Source organism: Phasianus colchicus, chromosome 4 (assembly GCF_987193195.1).
Source record: "Phasianus colchicus chromosome 4, bPhaCol1.hap1.1, whole genome shotgun sequence".
Lineage (NCBI taxonomy): Eukaryota > Metazoa > Chordata > Aves > Galliformes > Phasianidae > Phasianus > Phasianus colchicus.
In genome coordinates, this window is record NC_143439.1 from 63,505,256 (window position 1) to 63,525,578 (window position 20,323).

General features: G+C 35.1%; 1 protein-coding gene across 2 annotated transcripts in view; it reads right to left on the reverse strand.

Moving 5' to 3' along the window:
* Nucleotides 1–20,323, reverse strand: part of HTT (huntingtin) — a 74,600-nt gene that overhangs the window by 19,800 nt on the left and 34,477 nt on the right. For both annotated transcript variants that reach the window (XM_031588320.2, XM_031588319.2), the window contains 19 exons: nt 19,592–19,718; nt 19,011–19,138; nt 18,117–18,227; nt 17,524–17,601; nt 16,680–16,903; nt 16,040–16,118; nt 15,714–15,875; nt 14,708–14,763; nt 13,912–14,060; nt 13,221–13,357; nt 11,208–11,324; nt 9,333–9,455; nt 8,645–8,883; nt 7,753–7,895; nt 5,027–5,234; nt 3,745–3,886; nt 2,141–2,320; nt 530–706; nt 237–313 (listed from right to left, as the gene is read on the reverse strand). In XM_031588320.2, coding sequence (XP_031444180.2) covers nt 237–313; nt 530–706; nt 2,141–2,320; nt 3,745–3,886; nt 5,027–5,234; nt 7,753–7,895; nt 8,645–8,883; nt 9,333–9,455; nt 11,208–11,324; nt 13,221–13,357; nt 13,912–14,060; nt 14,708–14,763; nt 15,714–15,875; nt 16,040–16,118; nt 16,680–16,903; nt 17,524–17,601; nt 18,117–18,227; nt 19,011–19,138; nt 19,592–19,718 — 2,657 coding nt within the window. The remainder of the gene's footprint in view (nt 1–236; nt 314–529; nt 707–2,140; nt 2,321–3,744; nt 3,887–5,026; nt 5,235–7,752; nt 7,896–8,644; nt 8,884–9,332; nt 9,456–11,207; nt 11,325–13,220; nt 13,358–13,911; nt 14,061–14,707; nt 14,764–15,713; nt 15,876–16,039; nt 16,119–16,679; nt 16,904–17,523; nt 17,602–18,116; nt 18,228–19,010; nt 19,139–19,591; nt 19,719–20,323) is intronic.

The window sequence follows — 20,323 nt, forward strand, 5'->3', positions numbered from 1 at the left end:
GTAGAGAGAGTCTGATGTCTCTGAGCCTTTGGCTTTTTTGAAGTTGCAAAATGCATTTAAGTAGTAAACTCATCCAAGAACTGTCTTTGAGTTACAGTAAGCATACACATTATATGAAGCTTTACTCATTTCACCTCTTAACAGGATTCACTATCTTAGCTCAAAAAACCTCAAACCTATCATAATTGCTTCTACAAAATTCCTTAACTTGATATTTTAACAGGTACTGGTATTACCTCGTTGCTAATCCACTGTTTTGAAGGTATTCCTGAATTCTATCCAGTTCTTCAACTGGTAACTGAGTAATGCTGTTCTATAGGAGTCACAAAAAAAACAAGTAAAAAACACGTATGTACTTAGAACAGATTATGAGATTTATATGCAGATAAAGTGAAATGCAATCATTCATATCTATATATTATATAAAGTGTTATTTTTCCATAGAAATAACTTTAATTTAAACACTTACATTTGATTGTTATTGCTAGCACTACCCAAACTGATTTGCGATAAATGTATTTATCTTTACCTGTAAAGTTGCAGCCAAAAGCATTTCTACCCGACGGCAAGCCAGTGTGTCAACCATGCGAGCAAGCACACGGAATGGAGTACAAAGAAGCTTATCAACATACAATGTCAAGACTGCTCCAGACTGGCTGAGATGTATCCCCTCTAAGCACTGTAAAGTCTTCTTCAGAGTCGTTGGCTAAACATTGGAAGAACACAAAAAGGGAACACCACATATCAGTAGGGTTAAATAGGAGGGTGCTGAAACAAAATAAGTCAATCAATTGGAATACAAAGAGCTGAAAGGAAAAAGTACTTACAAAAACACTACAGCAGACAACAAACCGAACAATATAATCATCTGCACACTAATAAGTCTGAGTTACTGAGTTAATTTATATGAATACTGGTTTGCTCAGTCATTAACTGTAAGAACAGCAAGTACAAAAACAGATGAATAGGATCAAATTAAGAAAAAAAAAAACAGAAGTCTTAAGCAAAATCACAGAAAGATTTGAAAACTGATAAACCTGAACCAGAGTCAAGACATGAGCGTAAGAGTCAAGAAAAGCATAAGGGATATTTGGAGCTCATAATCACAGAAACAGTGATGCATGATTATAAAGGAGAACAAGGAAATTTATATATACATACTTATATATTTGTAAGATGTATTCTAAAGTTCTAAATTCTAAACAATGACTTATGGAATCTTTTTTTTTTTTTAAAGAGCAGACTGTGAACATTAACTGTTTTAATTTTACTAATTTGACTGATAAATCATCAGTATTTCACAGAACTACAGGTTCCATTCAAACATATGAAGTTAATTTTACCTATTTTCAGACAAGTATACTATAACTCAGATTTACCTCAGCTTAAAAGCATTTTACTTAGACACTAAGGGCACTAAAGCAGTTGCAATGGACTCGTCCATAGACAACAAGAAGAGAGAGGAAATTTTACCAGGTTGCTCAGGGCATGGGAGCATCTCTCACCATTACCTCTGAAAGAAACCCAGGAAATAACTTTCTCACTGAGCTAGTTCCCAGGCTTAAGAGGGATGAGTACAATCCTACATCCCTACAATTAATCATCCACTCCTTTTAATTTGGAAATTACAATAACCAACAGAAATCATAAGCTGAGTTTCTGAAGCTCATGAAGATTCCAGCGTCAAGACCCTGTAAACCTCTGCATCAGATTAATGAGGGTCAACTTGAGCTTGCAAATAATTTTCATGCTGTTAGGGCCTATGAAGATGGACTAGCTCCTGTTCCCACCTTTGTGGTTATTAGTAGTCACTAAGGTACTGAAATTGAAGTTAAAAGTTAAAGGTTTACTTTAACTCCCGTATTTATTATGTAGAACAATAAAAAAGGAAGAACAGCAGCTTAATCAACTCTAATTGAATTTACAGATTTGATGAAATGGAACACACCTGATACTGAAGTTGCTAGTATATTATAAGGTTCATTTCTTGCTGGCTTTTTTTTTTTTTTTAACAGGCAACTTCAAAAATAACATTACAATTTGATAGATGACACAGAAATGTTAGAATTTGCATACTGATCAGTTACAATTATACTAGAATCTAAGTGATTTCTTTCTTAAAAAGTTAAGTTAGACTTACAGCTGCAAGATTCTCACACCGTGATTGAATGGCCTGGATGAAAAGACCACTGGCTGCTGAATTTCTGTGAACAGCACTAATGAAGTCCTGTACTGGAGGCTCATGGGATAGATTAATCAAGTCTTGAACATGATTCACAATAAGCCAAGTCAAGTGTTCTGAATCATGTAGGTTTTGACACTGAAAGGGAAAAAAGTAACATGCATATTAAGTATCTAATTACTAAACACCATCTGACACATGAAGACTTTTATACATAATTCCAGTAATTATTTTAAAATAATGGTACAAAGTGTCCATATTTTAGTACTGCTGCCATTACTTTTAGATTAGTTTTTTTCATGTGCTTTTGAGCTTGTTCAAATTAGAAGTCATAATGAATTTGTAACCAGCTTTTTCAGTATCATTACACCATGACATGAAAAGGGAACACTTTGAAGCTGTATCATGGGAGAGTCACACTGGATAATAGGTAAAGGTGAGAGGGTAATTAAGCACTGGAACAGCAGTCCCAGAGCAGGGGTCAGAGCACTGAACCTGCCAGAGTTCTAAGAGTGTTTGGGCAACAATCTCAGACATAGCGTCTGTTTTATGGGTGGTCCTATGAGGAGCCAGGAGTTGGATTCGATGATCCTTGTGGGTCCCTTCCAACTTGACACAAGTAAATTGAGAAGGACATTTCAGAGACACCGCTTTTAACAAAATACTGTTTGAAAGAAGCACACATACACAGTCATCTTGTAGAGGGTGATTTTCAATTAGGCCTCCCTTTAAAGATTTCATACCACTATTTGCCCTAAACACCAGATGAGTAACTTCTGGAAAACACATCCAAAGAGATCTTTCAGTAATTAATTTTAAGCCTATGGAGGCTAACCATATAACAAGGAGTGCAACACAACAGACTTGTAGAACTAAAATGATGCCAAAAAGCCAATGCTTCTCAATAAAGAGGTTTTGAAGAGTATTAACTTGGACAAGCTCAAATCTGACCATGGTGACTGAAAGCCCATTGGGGGTTGAAATGCTTTTTAAGCATAGCTTTTGGCCTAGTTGAATCTGAGAGGAATGAAGATTGCTTCCCCAGAAGTGCTTTGCAATGCAAACTGAAGTGCAATACTAAGTATATTACAGGAAGGTTCACTTCAAAGGTATAATTCCAATGAACTAAAATGCTAATACTGAGGCATGAAAAAGCTGAAGCCACAGAAATTGTTTTTGTTAGAGAACCAAAAATGGAAGTGAAATGTTAATGTAAAACCTTTTATTTCATGGTATAAAGAGAGAGACGTTTGTTGTCTCCCAGAAAGTGTGCTGCTACTGATGTTGGAAAATCCAGCACTTAGTACGCTGGTAGCAACACACAAGTAAAGGATATAATACCTAGCAGATTATTCTATTACCTACCAGGTACCCTCAGACATGCCATGAGAACTAGTTCAGAATAGAAAAAATGCAAAAAGAAGATGTACATAAATTTACATAAGTGCCCCCTGGAAAGAAAATGATTAGTTTCACATTAGTCCTCAATTTTCACTTTTGAACTGGCGACGTAAGAAAATAACTCAGAACCATAGTTATAAAATCCTTAATTCAAAACTTACCACATAGTCACAAAAAAGAATGAGTGCTCCTCTTCTCACTATCTCTCGATTGCACATGCCACGTTTAGATTCCGAATCTGATTCATCACTGTCTCCAGATATCTGAGGGCTAAGTAATTTAGTAGTAGAAAGACTGTGTCTCCTGCAAGAAGTATATTATATTTTATTACCATGTAGAAACATTAAAAATCAAATTGCTTGAAACATTCTACTCATTGTAAGTCTTTCTATTAGAAACTTCATTAAATATTATACTGCTTTGAAATAGACACCTCGCTTTTCATCAGCTTTCTAACAGTCGTATTACTTTTTGTTCAATGTTTATTTCTTCTTCATGCTGTCTAAGGAAATAAACTAGTTATTTACAAGAAAAAATCTTGGGCTATCATGTCTTAAGTAATAACAGAACCTAATTCTGTGTTTTTCACACCATGAGACTGAATTAAGGCAACGATCTCACACCTGAGTGCGTCTCTCTCAAAGTACTGATCCACACATTTTAGAGCACAATTAGTCTTCCCTAACATTCACTGTGCAAGTATCAGAAATTTCTCTTGTCAGCTGTTACTCTTGCTCTACAGTGGGTCACCCACCTCACACAGTGGAGTATCTTCCACACCCCCAGACTACACCATCCTAATGGCAGGTGTGTCCGACAGGTGGGTTGATCCATCCAGACCAGGAGTTAGCTCAGTTTAGAAACAATTTTTGAATTTCAGAGAGCTAATATTGACATTACTAACATCTACTTTGACTACTGCTAACGAACCGGCATGTTGCTGATACTGTGCTTTGACATGATTTAGTAGGAGACCCACTGACAAGTGATCACAGATGTACCTGCATCTTACTGATCAGACCATATTTCCATAAACACGAAGTGTATATCACCTGCACTAGCTGCTTATCTGCTAGAAAGTGAAATAAGAAGTCCCCATATGAATAGCTATAGCTTTTTCTATAATTTTTCATTTTTAGAAGGACACAGAAGGAATTTACTGTTTTCAAAGTACAGAGGTTTTCCCAACAGTTCTTTTGAGCACTGGCTGTACTTCCTCAGTTTGAAAGGCATACTAACATCAGAACAGACAGTATATACACACACACACACACCTGTACACAAAAAATAAATGCAGAACTATCTATTTCAGAACCTAAGCAGTATCATTCAACAGCTGACAGGCTTTGAAGATTAAAAGTTGTTTGGTTTTTTTTCATATAGCTGTACCAAATACAACTGAGAGACATGGTACTACTACTAGGGATCAAAAACAAACCTTACTTTGGAGTTTGATGAACTTCCGACCACCAGTTGTAGTTTGTGTAATTAACAAGAAGCAGGATCTGACACCAGAGGAGAACTAAGGAAGGATGTGTGGGAACCATGGACTGAACAAGGTCACTCAGACTTTCAAGGGTATAGAAACTACCATCAGATCCATCTCCTGTAAAAAGCCTTGTGGCTGCAGCTGTGATTCTTCTAAACATCCCTGAAAAATATGAAAGCATATTAGAGAAACTGTGTTTTTGATGGAATTCTGAAGTTTCAAAATAATCCAGGGTACCTTGAGAATATAGAAGTTTGCTCATAAGTCAGTACAATTCCTGAAATAAAGACATATTCTTTTTATTTTATTTTGAATGTAAGGCAAGTCATGCATTTTGACAAAGTGTAGTGTGTAAATCAGTAGTAACAAGCTCTCAGCTCAATGAACAATACTTTAGATCAGATCAGAACTGTAACGACACCCAACTTTTCCTCTGTCGTCCATTAGTTACCTAATACATGAAAACCTTAATCAATTTTAAAATTGTTAATTATAAATGAGGATATTTTTCTTTTTGAAGTATATCACAGAAGTTCTAAATAAAAACCATGCTGTAACTGCTATTCTATACATTATTAAGACTACTCACAAGTCTCCTACTACAGGTACCAAATATATTTAGTTGAAAATAAACTGACACTATTCCACCCAAATTCTAAAGTATGTGCAAAAAGGACATTATTTTAAGTGACAAAAAGTCATTGCCCAGCACACTGAACACTTAGCACAAAAGCTGAATTTTGCTTTCTGACTTGCTACTTACACATTCATGTAACAAAAAGAAGGGAAGGAAAGCAAGGAAAATGGAGAAACTTAAAGTTGTCTAAATTCATAGGACCAACTTTTCAGTTTATCCATGCCTTTTATTTCCATCCTACATCAACATAGCACATTGTAAATCTTCATTTCTAATCTGGTAGTTTTCCATAGTTGAACATACAGGAGTTAGCAATGTTTACATTCTGATAAAATCTATAATGGGTGAGAAGATAAGACATCCATATTGAACAGTGGTTAAAAATGAGAGAAGATCACAGCCTGTGCTCCCAAACACAATTCAGAATTAAGGTGCAGCTGTAGTAAAGATGATATGACTTAAAGAGAAATAAAATTATAAAGACTTTCACTGAACAAGCAGCATAAAACCACATAATTAAATCTAAGCCTAAACCTGAAAGGAAATGCTAAAACATGAAAATACAACTCACACATTTGAAGAACTTTACTTCTACTCTGTAACACCATATATGGTAACCACATTACTATTAGTCCTTAAAGGGGATTTGTAGTGATTTTTAGAGATCATGCAGTACATGTATCCCAGTCCTTTGCTTGAACGTTTTAAAATTTATTTTTTATTCAGTATGACAGTTTCTACATAGCTTTTGCCAAGACAAATGCATCTTGGAAGCCAGTTGCTGCAGAAGAACTAGCTGGAGCTTTCCCTTTCCTCTGGCACCAGCTCTGGCTGCTGAAGTTACCTACTTCCCTGATTTCAGTCACCAGCTTAATTAACTAATTTCATCGGTCTTGGCTCAATTCCATTTAATCACTTACTCCAAATCATTTTGGCAAAGGTAATTTTTCATAATCTGCATTGCAAATTTTTGCTTAATAACAGCAATTAACAGCACACATATGTGCCTGTCACAACAGTAACTACAATAGTAATGGGCACGTGGAAATACAGAATGATCACTAACTACACCCAGAGCTGCAAGAAGCAGCTGCTAGTAATGACAGCAGCAGAATGAAAATTTTTGTCCAGAAAGGACTTCATAACTGACATCTGCAAGAAGAGTTTAAAAAGATTAACGGGTGTTAAAAAGATGGACACAAAATGGACACAAAACAGAATCATGCTAAATGTTTAGAAGCAGTGTTTGATATTCACTTTTTTGTTATTCACATCTACTAAGTAAGGAAGTGCTGTATAACTTCTGTTTTACAGACAGGACTGTAGAATGAAGAATTACTTGTCTGGTATCTATCACACAGAAGAGGAAACAACTTTCTGAGAAGGAGATGGCTAGGACAGTGACACAAAAAGATCTGATTAACTGACTGGGGAAGAACACTATTCCAGGTTACTCTCTTAGATGACTAGTAAGAATAGAATAGTAAGACTGCCAGCCAGAGAATGGAGTGGGTATACATGCACAAACCCCATAGACCTTAAGAACAGTGCACAATGCTAGTTAGCAGAAACAATACTATTTTGACTTTCCTGGTTCTTTGTTGTTGGTTTCTTTTTTTTTTTTTTTTTTTTTTAATTATGATAAAGAACAGAAACCTACCTTGTCATGAAACTGCCCCCAGGGTTCAGTAACTCAGTAATTTGAGCACTTTGACTTTGAGCTACCAACCTCCAAATTAAGATGATCTACAGAAAATGCAGCCATAGATTTGGAATGCTTTGCATTTGTAAACTCTAAAGTATTAGACAGTTAAAAGGAATGATGAAAAGTCACTACATTTTTTACATAAGTAAAAGAAATATGAAAAGTGCGCCCTGTATTCATGAGGATAAAATTTCAAAGGTTCTTCACAGCATGTAGGATAGAATGTGTTATGCACCTACGCATTATTGCTTCTCATTAGTTCTTTAACTCAAGAGTTGTTTCAAAACTCAAAAATCCTTGCCATTGTAAATAGCACGAGGCACTGCTTCAAGTATTACCTGATTTGAAGATATGTATTAAGCACATAAGCAAAGTGCCCAGCTCCTGGCAATAGAAAGTGTGTTGCTGCTCATTCATGTCCACTTTCACTTGTTTGGTAACAATATCTTCGAGTAGAATACCAACCAGCTGTAACAAGAACCTTGAAAACACAAGGATACAATCAACAGGAAAACCATCACTGCAACCTGTTTCAGAACAACATGATGTCTAACTATTAAACTCGTTAAGTTTAAAATCAAGATAAAAAATTACTGTGCTTTCATCCTAAATAAAACAGTGAATTGTATGCTATATTAAAGGTCGACCTAAAACATGATGTTATTGCTATGGCCAGATAATCACAAGTATTGAACAATTACACAATGGAGCTGTCTTACCTACTCACCAGCCCACCACACTTACACAGCAAACATCGAAATGGTGGTGTGTTTATAGTGATTTGCAATGAGTTAAACACACTCTCACAGTTACTACAGCTCAGCTGAGGAAGGAGCAACTCAGTAAGTCACAGTAATTCAGCTGTTTGCAGTCTCATTTGCTCTCATTCACTCTACAACTGTACCAAACCTTCAGCCAGGTAAAAAGATCAAAAGAAAACACCAAAAAAGGGTGTCTGCAATGAGCAATCCTTGCTCCCAGCCACGATTATTCTCCAACTCACTCCTGTTGGACATAAGATCATTTTAAGGAAGTCCAGATGTCCCTTTTCCTTCTACCCATCACCCTCACAGTAAGCTGAATGATAAACAGATGAATTTTCTTTTTATCTGGAACTTAGTAAAAGCTCGACTTATTAACAATTATATATGTATGCATATATATTTCATAATATATTCTTGATTTCTCAGAAAACTTTATCGTTCTCTTAACTGATCCAAGGCATCATACCTAGAAAATGTCTCTTCAGGCAGATATTTGGTCTGTTTAACTTCAGTGTGATCCTCTTGTGCAGATATGTTATTTTCACCATGTCTCAGTCTGTTAATTGCTTGACGTGAAATCAAATATGGTGAGAAAGAAAGCTCTTGAACACGAGATAGAACTATGTCTTCTGTGGATTGTGAAATGAGAACTCTAAGGATAGCTAAAATTCCAGAAATCCATAGCTGGACAGTGCTCACTGATGCCTAACAAACAAAAAAAACCCAGTTTGTTAGACAGGATAGGCTTGACCATTACCATGAAAATAATGTTTTGAAGACACAAACATAAAAGGTTTTTCTGCTTGCTCCATTCTGATATGTCAGATTTTATACAACTTCACATGTATTCAACATAGCAGTGGAATGTATTCAAACCTACTAAAGCAAGTCTTCAAAGAGATTAACAGTTGTCAAAATAGTACCAGCACTGGCTTAAGAAAAATGTGATTTACCTATTAAACACTGCATTCTCAAATTTATTGTAACTGTATGTTTCTCTACATTTCTGATCCTAAAAATACAAAATGAAAGTAAGAAATACATACTGTTTTGTTTTGCATTAAAGACACAAGAACCTCTCTTCTCTTTAAAATCCACTTTTACTACTTATCTAGAAATATTTTACTTGCATTATCAGGTTCCTACTTGCTTACCATTGTTTTAGGAGTAACAAACATACTTCTTAAAAGCATGTCAACGGGGCGAAGGGAAGAAGGAGCCAAAATTTCAAACAGAGTATTCAGTACTCCCAGAGCATCATGAGAATCTATGTGCATCTGTAAAAGAAAACCACAAAACTAACCTATAACTATCACTACTTCTAAACGCACCACAAAATTATCACCTCAAGTTTTAAACATTTCTATTACAACTTGAACATAATAAGGTTGTCGTTTATAAAATTTATATCAGTAAAATCTATGAAAAGTATAAAAACGTTTCATCTCAAGCCTTTCTACATAGGAAGGTTGACAATATGGATAAAAATCTATCACAAGAAATTCAACATATATATGACTTATTGATTTATTTTAGGAGAAATACGTCGTATGCAGAGAATGACAGCAAAAGTCTGACTGCCACAGAATTTAGAAACTTATCTCTTCCCTGCACATCCTACCAGGCATATTTATAGACAGAAGTGCTGGGACAACAATAACAGAATGCTTTGGTCATAAGCTGAAGGAGATAACTAGGAGGAAAAAAAAATCCTAACCCTCAGAGAAGTGAACAGCTACAATGGGATTACACTGCAGAAACTGAAGTATGCATTTTAAGAGTTTAGTTATAAAACAGCTGATCACAAAAAGCAAAAGCCTGAACTCAAAATCTGGGTGACTTCTTGCCAATTTAATTTAATAGTTGAAGCACATGCACAGATGCATACAAAAAACAAGAAAAGCAATTTAATTTGTCACCATTTTAGCTTCTCTCAAAAATTACTATCTAATCCTCATTATTGCCCACACTTCCCCACCATATAATCTTCTCATAGGAAGGAGAATCTGCCATCAAAGAGTGAGGAACATCTTAAGGGCAGAATTTCACTAGCTTTACTTTGTATTCTAGAATTAGAAATACATACTTCAAAGAAAGCTGTATGGCAAGACAAACCCTCTGCTGCTTAAGAAGCAGAAAGGAAAAAATTTCCCCTCAAAGAAATAGTGTCATCTTCCCAGACACAAAGAATCTACTCTTTAACCCCTAACTTGCAGTCCAGTCCTGGGCTCTCCATTAAGACAGACATGCACACACTGGAACAATCCCAGCAAAGCGCCACACAGATTATTAAGAGTTTGGAGGATCTGTCATACAAGGGAAGACAGGGAATCTTAACAGTGTGTACAATTATCTGACCACAGAGGAGACCAAAGTAGTGAAGATATGAGTAGCTAGAATCTGCTCAGTAGGACCTAGTGATGAGAAGCAATATATAGAAGTTGAAATAAAGAAAGCCCCATTTAAATACAATTTCTTTCTCCCCCCCTCTTTTTTTTTTAAGCTCCCTATGAGGATGTTCTAACACTGGAAGAGGCTGGAAGTAACAGAGTCAAAATCTGACTGCACATGGTTCTAAACAGCCTACTCCAGCAGACAGTGCTTTGAGAAGACAACAAATCTCTAGAAATCTGCTTCAGCTTCAAATACTTTGTAATTCAGAGATTAATAAATGCAGTTTGGGGTGATGCTATTTCATTCTCTTCACTAAAAGAAATGCCATTAGACGCATTGCAGTTAAGAAAAGTAATTTTTACATCCTGTAACAGTGGGAGAATCTTCACACCATTATTAAGTGCTATGAGGAAGGCACAATTGTGTACATAAAGTAGTAAGAACTTTATCTAGGAACAGTCTAAAAGGTGCTGCACGTTCTTCAACAACTTAATTTAATCCAAAGTAATTATCTTCCAGGTAAGGTGGCCACACTTCAAAGAAAATACAGAGATCACAATACTCAAAGCTATTATTACAGCAATTACTATAATGATTAGTTGGGATGTTTATAGTTCTAAAAAAATACACATAACCTGTTGTTTTGCAAGCATTGGGAGAATAATGTCAGCTATTTGCCGAGATAATCTTTTCCATTTGTCTTCATTTTCTTTATGACACTGTTGCAATACTAAGATGAACATTTCCAGCACCTGAGGAAAAGTCCAAAAGAACACAATAAAATACCCACACTATCAGGAAACATTCAAGTCATACAGTAATGTGAAAAATATTTACTGCTTTATCAATTTGCCAAAAACAAAAGAAAATCTGCACGAGAAACCAGACAATATTTTAAAATTTAATTTTCAGATTACAATTTTGTTCTTAGTTGCAATTTTTTTTAGTTTTTAATTTCTTTCAAAAAGAATTTTCCAGTTTTTTCTACAAATTTGAAATAAAATGCTTTCTAGTCCTTCTTAAACTGCATTTGTCAAAATACCGTCAATGAAAAAAAGGACAAAAAGCTGAGTGCTGCATCACATACTCAACAAAAGGGGAGGGGAGAGAAGAAAGCAATTTTCCACATTTATAGTCTTTCTTACAGAACTTATTTATCTGGAATAAATAGCTTTCAAGTAAAATTTTAAAAGAAAGTCTTTAATTTAGCACACTAGTGGCAAGGATCACATTCTCTAGCTGAATGTGTTTCTGGCTTGAGGGTTATGGAGACAGTACTTTCAAAGGGAGGCAGGCTAAAAATACAGCAGGCAGGAATGTTAATTTAATGACTGGGAAGTGGGACACAAGAATCTGGTTCAGAAAATTAGTTAGGCAGAGCAGTTATAAAACATAATCAAGTAGTTCAGCATCAGAAACTTAGCCAATCAAAAAAAAAAAACCACCAGGTGATTTTCTTTCCAAGAGCTTTCTCACGAAAAAAGGTGATAGGAGCAATCCTGAGCTGAATTACTTTAACTCTCTATTTCCAGCTCCGTGGATGGTAGCTATACAGTTCTAAAAGAACAAAAAGGGTAAAGAAGTGTTCTGTAGTGGAGAACATCCCTAGCACAGCCAAAGACCTGTCCAGAGGTCAGCTTACATACACACTGTTCATATGTATGAACAGAAGAGGAGGAGTAATAACTACAAATAGGATGGTGAGGGATGAAGAGCAATGCACAGGTGATCTTTAACAGATTAAGTGTGTCAGAAGAGGATCTGCAAGCAAGTGCAGTACCTTATGTAACACAAGTTATTCACTGTTTCATATCATGTGTCTAGAGTGTCATTTCATTTAGATATATTAGTCATTTTATGATTATAAAACTACAAATTCAAAAGAAAATGTGGATACACAAAATTATCCCAAGAACGTGCAGTTCTAACAAATTATTTTGACAAACTGTACAGCCTTTTTCCAACTATTCTCAGAAAATATATCACATACACCAGAATTTCCATTCATCGTATGAAAAGGCAAAGTATGTTAAGTTTCATCATCAGCTGAAATAGCAATAAGATCTCATGGTAATTAAGTCACTTCTCTTAAAATTACTTCTTTGGTTTTCTTCTAAAGGGACAGTATTGAAGAAAGTAATTCTAACACTCCCCCATAACATAAAATTTTCCAAATCCATGAGATCTGGGACAAGGTGGTAAGTCATAACAACTATGTAGCTACCAGTCTCATTGTCTTATTAAAATATATTTGAGAATTTTAACATAAAGATATTACAGGAACATTTGAATAATCACTAAGCAGCATATTTCCTACTTCTAATCCTACTTCTCTTCAACTTTCCACCCCATTCTTTCCAAATTCTTGAATCACAATTGCAACACTTCACTAGAGCTTCTCAGGGCTTTGTTACCTAGGCTTGTCTGAGATCTAACAGACATTTATTTGACTTGCAACACTGATTCATAGTGCAGAAGCCTCTTCCTACTCCAAAAATCTTTGCATACTCTCCACATAATGATCACACAGAGTCTAGCTATTCAAGATCTGTGTAAAAAGATCACCAGCATGGCCTGATAGCTTTTTAATAATCAAAACGTTAACGTTATCACAGAACACAAACAGGGACATCATCCTCCTCTTTTACCTGATGGTACTGAATAAGTCTCAGCAGCATTGACACCACCACCTCCTTCTGGGTTTCCAACTCTTTTCCAGCATCAGCTTTATTTGTTCCTCTTAACACAAACAGATCATGAACGATGGGCTGCAGAGCTGGTATTGCTAAAATGAGATTTTTTTGTTGCTTTAGTATGAGACAAGCCATTCTCAAGCAGCATCTAACTACTAAAAGCTTAACTACTAAAAGTAAACTGTGCTTTTTGGTTTTTTTCCCCCTTCTCTACAAAAAAAAGCTTCTGACACAGAGATGTCTTTTTACTTCTAGTATAAGAAAGATTATATTACATACAAATTTGCCCATTCTCACAGAGATAAAAAGATTTTTCAAAAAGGTTTTTCAGCAGAATCACTGGTAAGTATAACATAGATGACTATTTAAAAGATGAATGTGGAGGAAAGGAAAGAAGATTAAGAATCAAAATCAAGGTCTTCAAAATATTGCTTTGAAATACTGTTGTGGACTAACGTTATTAGGGTATAACAAACTTCCTAAAGAACTCAAGTGAAACTTATTTCATGTATTAAAATTTAAAAGCTAGCATTTTCTGATACAATCAGTATGATCACCATTTTCTACAGCTTAGTACTCAGTAGTGGTTTTAATTTATTGCTAAACTATCACTAATTTTGCAGAGTTGTCTTGTTTTTTAAATTACCATGCGTAACAGCTTTCCTCCCACTGGCCATGATGCCATCACACAGTTGAATGATCTTTGGAATTCCAATTATCTGTTTGGAATGATACCGCTCGTAAGACAGCAACACCAGAAAAAAGAAGATATTTGGAATAACTGCTTCCGATTCTCTGAAAATAAAAAACAAAAATGTCAGGCTTGAGTTGCACAACTCTGTTTAGTAGAAATGAATCTGTTTACACTAAGAATCTTTTAAACAAGTGGGTTTTTTTCTGCTTTTACATGGTATTTCAGTAATTTTGCCTCCTTCTTTAGTACGATTTTTTCCAAAGGACTTCACTTATTTCAAATTCTGACAATTGCTCAATTACTAAATTATAGCATACTAATTAATGCACACAGTAAGAGAAATGATTGACAAAACTTCCATCACGCTGCTTATGATGATAGGCACAACAAAAAGAGTAGCAGATGTGCAGAATACAAAATGGATTCATACGAGTCCACAGTAGCTCTCCCTTCAGCAGGTGAATCCTGCTGATTTCTGAAAGCAAAACCTTGGGGGATTTCCCACATAAATAATTTTAAAATAACAAATTGATAAACAGCACAACATAGCTTCTTCAACCACAGGAATCTAAATCTTCTGAAAAGTCTACAACTGGAGGCAGAAAATATACAGGTACATTGCCTAGAACGTAACTACTTTTTCCTTATAAAGAAGAAATAACTAGCGAATCTAACCACTACATGCTTCAGAATAAGAATTGTAAACTCCCACCGTTCAAAGAATCAAGAATCTTTTCTAATTTCATACCTGAACTGTCCTACTTCGATGTATTCAAACTGCTTTAGCACAAATCCAATGAACACCTGAAGAGAATGAAGAGTTAAAACTTTACATAACAGAAACAAACAAATTCACATTTGAAATTGTTTTGACAGAGTTAGAGAAGTATGAACTTTGGCAGGAGAAAAAGAAAAGGTATGCACTGAAAATCATTTATATTTACAGTTCACTGGTATTTTAAGAAATGCTTCCTCTGGAGTTACAAAAGATCTCACTGATGGTACTGACTACTGCTATGCTCATTACAGTTTACATTAATTCAGGCTGAAATTTAGCTGTAAATGTTGTATATTTAACAATATAACTTTACTTTTCCTCTCTCACTTTTGTAACATATTTGAGGCATTAATGTCAAAAAGTCAGGAATCAATCAAAAAGCCTCAGATTCAGCATTCACGTATTGCGAATCTGTGCAATAATTTACAAGAAAGTTACAACTGCAACTCATACTAGTTTATAAAAATACTGAAAATACTGTACTGAATAAAAATTAAACTTCATTATTACAAATTTACTGTTTTTATGGACAACCACAAATACGTTGGTATTTACCACTACATTCTCCCTCATCATCAAAAATCAAATAATGTCTACCAACCACAATGCTCATTACCAGTCCATGCTCTTAATGTAGGATATTTCCATTTTACTATTTGTAAATAAACCTTTACTTAAATATTATTAAGTAAAACAATACTAGTTGTATCATCCACATCATCTTATTTCTATAGTCAAACTGATTGACAGTTCTTCTATATTTGTCACAGAGAGCACAAAGTCATTTACACTGATATAAAGACAGGAATCTGAAGCTCCTTATAGTTGGTGGGGCTCTTCCATGTTGCTTCATGTCTTTGTTTTAACCAACATTACAATGAATGGATTGTGGCAAATATATATGCTTTTTTACTGTAAATAATTACCCTGCTAGTGATATCCTTGTTTTACAAATTTGCAGAAATAAGGTACGAACCTGATCCGAATCCAGAAGACAGTAGTTAACTCGTAGCTGAACCAGTTGAGCAAGCAAGTCTAAAACTTGTCTCTGTAGCTGCACTGATGTTGTTGTAGTGTATTGTTTCAATGCTTTTATGACAAGGGGTTCAAATAAACGAATGTGATTGTGAATAGCATTCTGTAATAGAGAAATTTTGAAGTAATCTAATATCTGAAAACATTTCACTCAAAACCAAATTACTTTTTAAGAGTAAAAAGTAAAAGGGGGGAAGTTTTAAGGGGGAATAGTGTTTTAAAACTATTGTACAGCACATTCAGAAGGAAGTACATAGACACGAGTACCTTATCAGCACGGTGCTTTGCTGCACTGGCAATGTTAGTTTTCAGCTGTGTAGAAACTTTCTGCAGCACATCAAACCACCTGTGATAAGAAAAACATGCACTAAAAAAAAAAAAACCACCAGAGGTATAAACAAGTGGTCCTTAGAAGCATTATTACCTGATGCCACTTTTAATTAATTGACTGCTTCAAGAATCTTAGTAAAAGGAAAGAACAACAGAAACAACCTACAGTATGCTATATCAGAATCACGCAGATATCAAGACAACAAACTTCTAGTAAAGTATTTCTGGTGTCTTTTAGTCATTTTCCAGCCTTTCCTTTAAGACTATTGACTGTTCTCTATAGGTAGAAAATTAATTTAATAGCTGTATTCAAATCTATTTTAAACTACTATGCTTTGAAAAAAATTAAGCAAAATCCATTTTAATGACTTAACTTTGATTTGGAAAACACACTAGTGATAATCAATAGCATTCCACCCAGGACTGCCATGAAAAGATACTTCACTCAAATCTAGAAGAAATAACACACTACACTATAATTTTGTATTACTTACAATACTCCCTTATGATATTTACTTAAAACACTAAAAAATATTCTACTTCAAGTCAACATTATATTGAAAGAGAAAAAAATTACCCTGAAGCATCGTGTTCTTGCTCAGCCTGAACCATATTTCTTAGACTTGCATCAGCAAGTGCCTGTGTAAAATGGGTATATGGTGCCATGAAGCAATAATGATAGAGACCAGGTCTCAAATTGGAAGAACCTAAGCGTTGAGCTTTGCCTTGAGCTTTGCTGGTGTTTGAAGACAAGCCATCATACTGAGAAGCCAGATTTGTCCCAAATAATGTTTTCAGTAACTAGAGAAAAAAATGGGGAAAAAAATATTATCATTTTAGGACTATACAAAACTTGACTCCTCGCCCTTTCAAAGACTAGAGAGAGAAGATAATCACAAACTGAAAGTGCAAACTGTGGATCACATTGTCAAATATGAGATAACGGAAGAAAAGTTGGGAGAATTAATGAAACAATCTACATCTTAGTCCAAAAAAGATAGGGAAACATTTCATTTGCAAAAACAACCACTTGACAATTTAGAACAGTCCACTGAAGCTCTCTTCCCACCAAAATTAAACTGTGGTAACTTGAGCCCAGATGCTCACCTGGAAACTTGCAGAAATCTATCATTAAGACAGTTCTTTGCTTTCCAGGTCTTCTGATATAGTTAAATGGCTACAGAACACATTTGGGAAGATAGGAAACAAAACTTACTTTCTTAGCATTTAGTAAGATATTCAAACTGGAAGCAGTTCAAGAGGAACCTGAGCAATTCAGATAGCATGAAGTTTCAGAACAGATGATGAAAACTTCCCCACACTGCCTCCCTAAGAAGTATGTGGGGCTATAATCAGAATCCAGCTGATATGCACAGGATGTCAGGTTAAGCCTTAGAGTAACCAAAAAGTTACCTCCTTACCTGCTGTACACAAACTGTTGCCATTGTTGGTTCTCTGTTGAAACATGATTTTAGATATCCCAGGATTTCTTCCACACACTACAAAAAAAAAAGCAGAAAAACAACTTAACAGTATTTTGCTATATTATATAAAAGCATTAATATGAAAATTGGACAATGCAAGATCTGCTTCACAACTCTTGAAATAGCACAATGCCCAACATCATAGATAATGAAAATTTCAAGACAAGAGAAGAGAGGAGAAGGCTTGTCCTTCTCATATTTAATGTGAGTGTATTTAAGTACACAGTATTGCTGCAGTAAGAATGACTTAAGGGAAACTATCTTGTTGAAGAAAAAAACAGAGAAAGAGAAAAATTCTCCACATGAAACAAAGGAAGTATAAGTTTACTACAGCTTTCAGAAGCACCAATTTAACGCAGTAAATTTGCTTTAGTATTTTACCCAGCCTTCTCGTAGTACAACACCTTTTTGGAATATTGTCTTTTAAAACAATTTTTAAATCCATGATACATGCTTCTTCCTGGTAAAACAACAAACGGGAACAACTTAACTGCAAACAAACACAAACAGAAACCGAACACGTCTTGTACCTTTCCAATGTCTTGAAGAGTTGCAAGTTCCAAGATTTGTGACAGAACATCTAAGGCAGAACGTAAGAAGCATCCAAACTTTTCATTACTGTTCTGGAGATCCAAAGTAACCTGGTAACAAAAATAAATATTTTTCTTAACAATTAGAGGAGAAGGAGACAGAAATTGCAGAAAGAAACAAGTATTAACAGAAAACAGTCTCCTAAAATTTCACTGTACTTCAATCAGCACAATCCCATATGAATTGCTGAAGATAAAACTTTATTTTGATTAAAAAAAAGAAAGGCATCTTTTAACTTACAGTAGTTGCAGTATCTGGGAAGCCTACAATGCTGATAAATAATGGAGGAGTGATAAGGTATTTCTCAGAAACATCACAGGTGTTTAAGAATCCACCCTTCTGAGATGCAGAAATCAAAATACTACACCTCCACGGAATTCATCACTTACTGTCGTCACTAACAAGGCAAACAATTTACCCATCCTGGAATAAACAGTTGAGAGACACTGACCATATTGCACTACAAAACAGTGAAGGATTACTTAGCATAAATAATGGCAACAGAGAAACAAGAAACATGGTGATAATGCTTATCAGGTTTTGGGGTTGTTTTCTTGGTGATAGAGTGTTTTTATTTTGGTTTTAAAAGGTGGATTTACTGCTTACAAAAATCAAGCAAATTAGACCCTCAATACTACATAAGATTTGGATCATTTGAGCTTCTCAGCGAACCTTGCTCCCCAGTTTAAGTTAGTTGAACCAATTTTACCTGGCTTTGTAAATTTAGTAACAGAATGCTGGGGATTACTGCCTCAGCAGAGCCAGAACCACGTTTAAGGAAAATAGAGTAACTGCTCAAGCACACTCTGAATCAATCAAATATCATATGGTACCTTATAGTTAGCATGGGTTGCTTTCAAGACATCGTATAACTTCAGATATGATGGAAGATGATAAAAGCTTCCTACTGAAGATGATTTACTTGTTGTAGCAGGAGCACTAGCATCTGTTTGCCTAGTAGCTTAAAAATATATTATTAATTAGCATACTATACTTTATCTAGAGTGCTCATAACACACAACTTAATATAATCTAACATATTTGATTTTTAAACAAAATACCCAAGTTAACAGCATGAATTTTTGGATCTGCATGCATTTTTGAAAACTGCAGAAACCAAACTGTATAAACAGCAAGTTGGCAATACAAAACAACAGCAAAAAAAAGAGAAAAAGGATTCAGTTGCTTGTACCTAAACAGCACAGTCACTTTTCACAGAAAAAGAAGCAATCCCACCACAGTTGCTTTTCCTGCTCCACAATACTGAAAAGAATCTGAATTTCTGAGAGTAAACCAGACAACCTTTCCATCTACAATTTAAGACAAGCTACTCAAATATTTCTACTCTCTGTGTTGTACCCATAATCCTATTAAGCCTCCCACCTAATGTCTCCATTTAAGTGTGTAAGCCTACCTGGACTAGTTTCACCACCTTTTTTAGGGCTCATTGGCACAGAAACCTGCTCTACAGGCTCCTTCTCTTTTCCTTTCCTCCGAATTGGACTAAGAGAAGGTGGGTTTGTGAGAGAAGGCAACGCTGTCTAGAATTAAAGAAAAAAGTATTATTAATTAGGTATGCAAAAGTAGCTTTTGGTCTTCTATACAAATATAAGCATATTCACACTTTGTTTAAACTACCTTTTATTTGACTGTCAGTTTAATCAAAATGTCTCAAGTTTTAGGTTTATGACATGGATTTCCTGTGTGAAAAGGAAGAAGTTTAATATATTCCCTACTCTTCTTCTCAACTTTAGCACAAGTCAACCAGACAGAAACAGAACTCAATGGCCAAAGGTTCTTTTGATCCCAGATAAAAGAATGTTAAAGAAAAAAAAACCAACACTTTTCTAAAACATTAAGAAATCACTAATCCTAATAACATTACCTCACAGTCAGTCTCAAAACACAGATACCTCAAAATAACAAACATCAAAAAATCTCACATGACTTATTTCAGAAATCAGAACATTTTCTACAGGACATTCAGAAGACAAGAGTTATTGCTTGATCATTCACCAATAAGCCTTTCTTCATCCTCTATATTTTTAACAAGGGGGAGAGAAAGCAATGTGGTGGAGTTCAGTTGCCTACTGGTGTGAAACCACCCCACCACAAAGAAGGTGATTAGATTGTTGCCTATGTCAGC